This window comes from Olea europaea, chromosome 10 (assembly GCF_002742605.1).
Source record: "Olea europaea var. sylvestris chromosome 10, O_europaea_v1, whole genome shotgun sequence".
In the NCBI taxonomy this organism is placed as follows: domain Eukaryota; kingdom Viridiplantae; phylum Streptophyta; class Magnoliopsida; order Lamiales; family Oleaceae; genus Olea; species Olea europaea.
Window position 1 is genome coordinate 8,450,779 of NC_036246.1, and position 2,434 is coordinate 8,453,212.

Sequence of the window (2,434 nt, forward strand, 5' to 3'; positions counted from 1 at the left end):
TGAAAACTGTTCAAAATTTGCCACTTTCTTCTCTAAAAAGGCCCTTGTCTTTGACCCTGTTTGTTCAGCTTCATTCATGTTTAGTTTGTTGAACTTTATCACTCTAACAAAGAGATATGTAAAATGTTTGTTTATTTTATGTTCAAAATATAGATAGTACAACGAAAATGCTTGATTATCAAAACAAAAATGGTGGGACTTTCCAATTAACCTAATTATATAACAGGAGAATTAATTTTGGTCACTTGAATTATTTACATGTTTTCATCTAATCACTTTTCTTTTTTTCCTTTTTTTTCCCATCTAGTGACTGAACTTTATATAATAGTTTTCTTTAAGTACATGTTTGGCAAAGCTTAATTATAATTTAAGTGGGTCAAATACAATTTTTTGTCCAACATTCTTTGGACTTGCATCATATACCAACCGTTTATCCACAGAAATAGAGACTCGCAACTTAAATTATAATTTCAATGGCCCTGGCAAAGTGGATAAACCCTAACTGAAATTGCTGGTTCTGGTTGATTTTCCACCTTCACATCCACATCGACAGTAAAATATAATGCATACACTGATAAGGGATATATGGATTCTCAAGAAGAAAGGAGTTGTGGGGAGGGAGAAGTAGCCCTTGACCCGCAACACATAGAGAAGGATTTATTCAATCACATAGTTTGGGCTCCTAAAATATTCACACACCACATTGGATATTTTAAAAGGAAACCAAATTAATTTTACAAAATTGTGGAAATTTTAGATAGAACAATGTCACCAACTCTTTTCTCATTCATTTCTTCTTTTTTGTGTCAACTTCTCTGCTTATGCGAAATTATTGCCCTTTCTCACAGGCAGAAAACCATTTGGATTGCATGTAAGTGCTTGTCCTCCATGGAGGTACATGGAGACCCCTTTCAAGAAATGAAATTCTGGCTTCTGCACAAAGAATGGAAATAATTTTCTTCAGCTTTTGTTCTGTCCCGACGAAGATAGTTGGCACCATGTTGGAGAGCTCTTTGTAAGTTGACGTAGGCCTTGCCAATTCAAACTGTGACTTGAAATCTGTATCTACTATCACCTTCAACGGACAACCATTTTTATCTTCTGGTATAACTTCAACGTAAACATATTCACCTGTTTAGGATATGCCAAAACACAACATATTTCGTTCAATAATATATCAACGATAACAAACAACAAACTAAGCCTTTCTTGAAACATCTCGTCTATTAGATTAAAAGCTTAAGCTGATAGGGAGGAGAGAAGTGCATTAATTTTAATTGTGTTTTCAACGAGTCCCTCGAGTACAGATTTTCATCGAAGGCTTAAAACAAGCACAATTCTCATAAATATGAAGGGGCTCAACATGGTTTCAAGCAAAAGTTTGTTGAGTTTTAAGTGTTGTCACCGCCCATTTATGAAAATTGTGTTATTATAAAATTTTAAGTGAATAAAATAATCCAACAGTATAGAAGAATAAATAATAAATATCGTCGCTCCCTAAAAAACTTAAACTCGTAGATAAGACGGTTCAACTGTTCCTAATAATTTTGGGTTTGGATTATTCAATAACCCAAAAAAAAAATTATAATGACAGTAAAATAGGCTTCAAATAATGTAGCAATTACCACCAGGACAATTCATAGTAGTAGGCCAAGTGGAGTGACATAGAGCTGCATTAAGGCCATCAATTTTCAACTTCTTGACAAGCCACTTCTTCAGTGTAGTAGTACTCCATTCAACATCAATATTCTTTCTCATATGCGTCATTACACTCCCAAGAACATCAGTTTCTGCAACATCCCCACTTTCAAGAATCTCCTATAAAAAAATACAATGTTTCAGAATATAATCTCAACATTAAAATCATTTTCTAGGTTATATTCAAATATACCTGCAAGATGTAATATTTAGCATGATGACCATTGATGATCAAGCTTTGCGGGGCAGAAGATAAAAGTGGTGGTGTTGATTCTGATTCAAGAAAATCATTCACCATCTGATACAGATTCTCCTCCTCAAAACTACCCATTTTTTTTCTTTTTTTGAGGAGCCTCCCCTCTTTTTCTTCCTATGTATATAATTTAATTATTTTCGAAGTTGAATTTGATAGAGAATAGAGTCTATATTCTGAGTGTAATCTTGTTATTTATAAGTGCATATCGTGGCGGTGGAGTTACGTGTATATGGTGACAGATGAGGTAATGATCAGAAAGCATTCAAGATTATGGATGAGTGACCAGTTGAAATTAGTAAATGTGGGCCGGCAGTGGACACGGTTTCCCAATAGAATATCCAGAAATTTTATCGTTTACCTTGAAATTCATAGTTAAGTGATCATATTTTCTGTTTTTCAAGAAGCTGCTACTGGAGCCTGTCTGAGCCCCATTCTTTTTCGTAAAAAAGAATTTTTAAACAGTGTATTGATAAAAATGTG

General features: G+C 33.9%; 1 protein-coding gene across 2 annotated transcripts; it reads right to left on the reverse strand.

The window, feature by feature from the left end:
- Positions 1 to 616: 616 nt before the first annotated feature.
- On the reverse strand, positions 617 to 2,095 carry LOC111402631. 2 transcript variants are annotated; one of them, XM_023031005.1, is made up of 3 exons: positions 1,892 to 2,095; positions 1,629 to 1,818; positions 617 to 1,131 (listed from the first exon to the last, which is right to left on the reverse strand). In XM_023031005.1, the coding sequence occupies exons 1-3, from the start codon at positions 2,027 to 2,029 to the stop codon at positions 830 to 832; spliced, it is 630 nt and encodes a 209-aa protein (XP_022886773.1). In that variant the 5' UTR covers positions 2,030 to 2,095; the 3' UTR covers positions 617 to 829. The 2 variants fall into 2 exon arrangements, with proteins under 2 accessions (XP_022886773.1, XP_022886772.1); XM_023031004.1 differs by having other exon boundaries at positions 1,626 to 1,818.
- Positions 2,096 to 2,434: the final 339 nt, after the last annotated feature.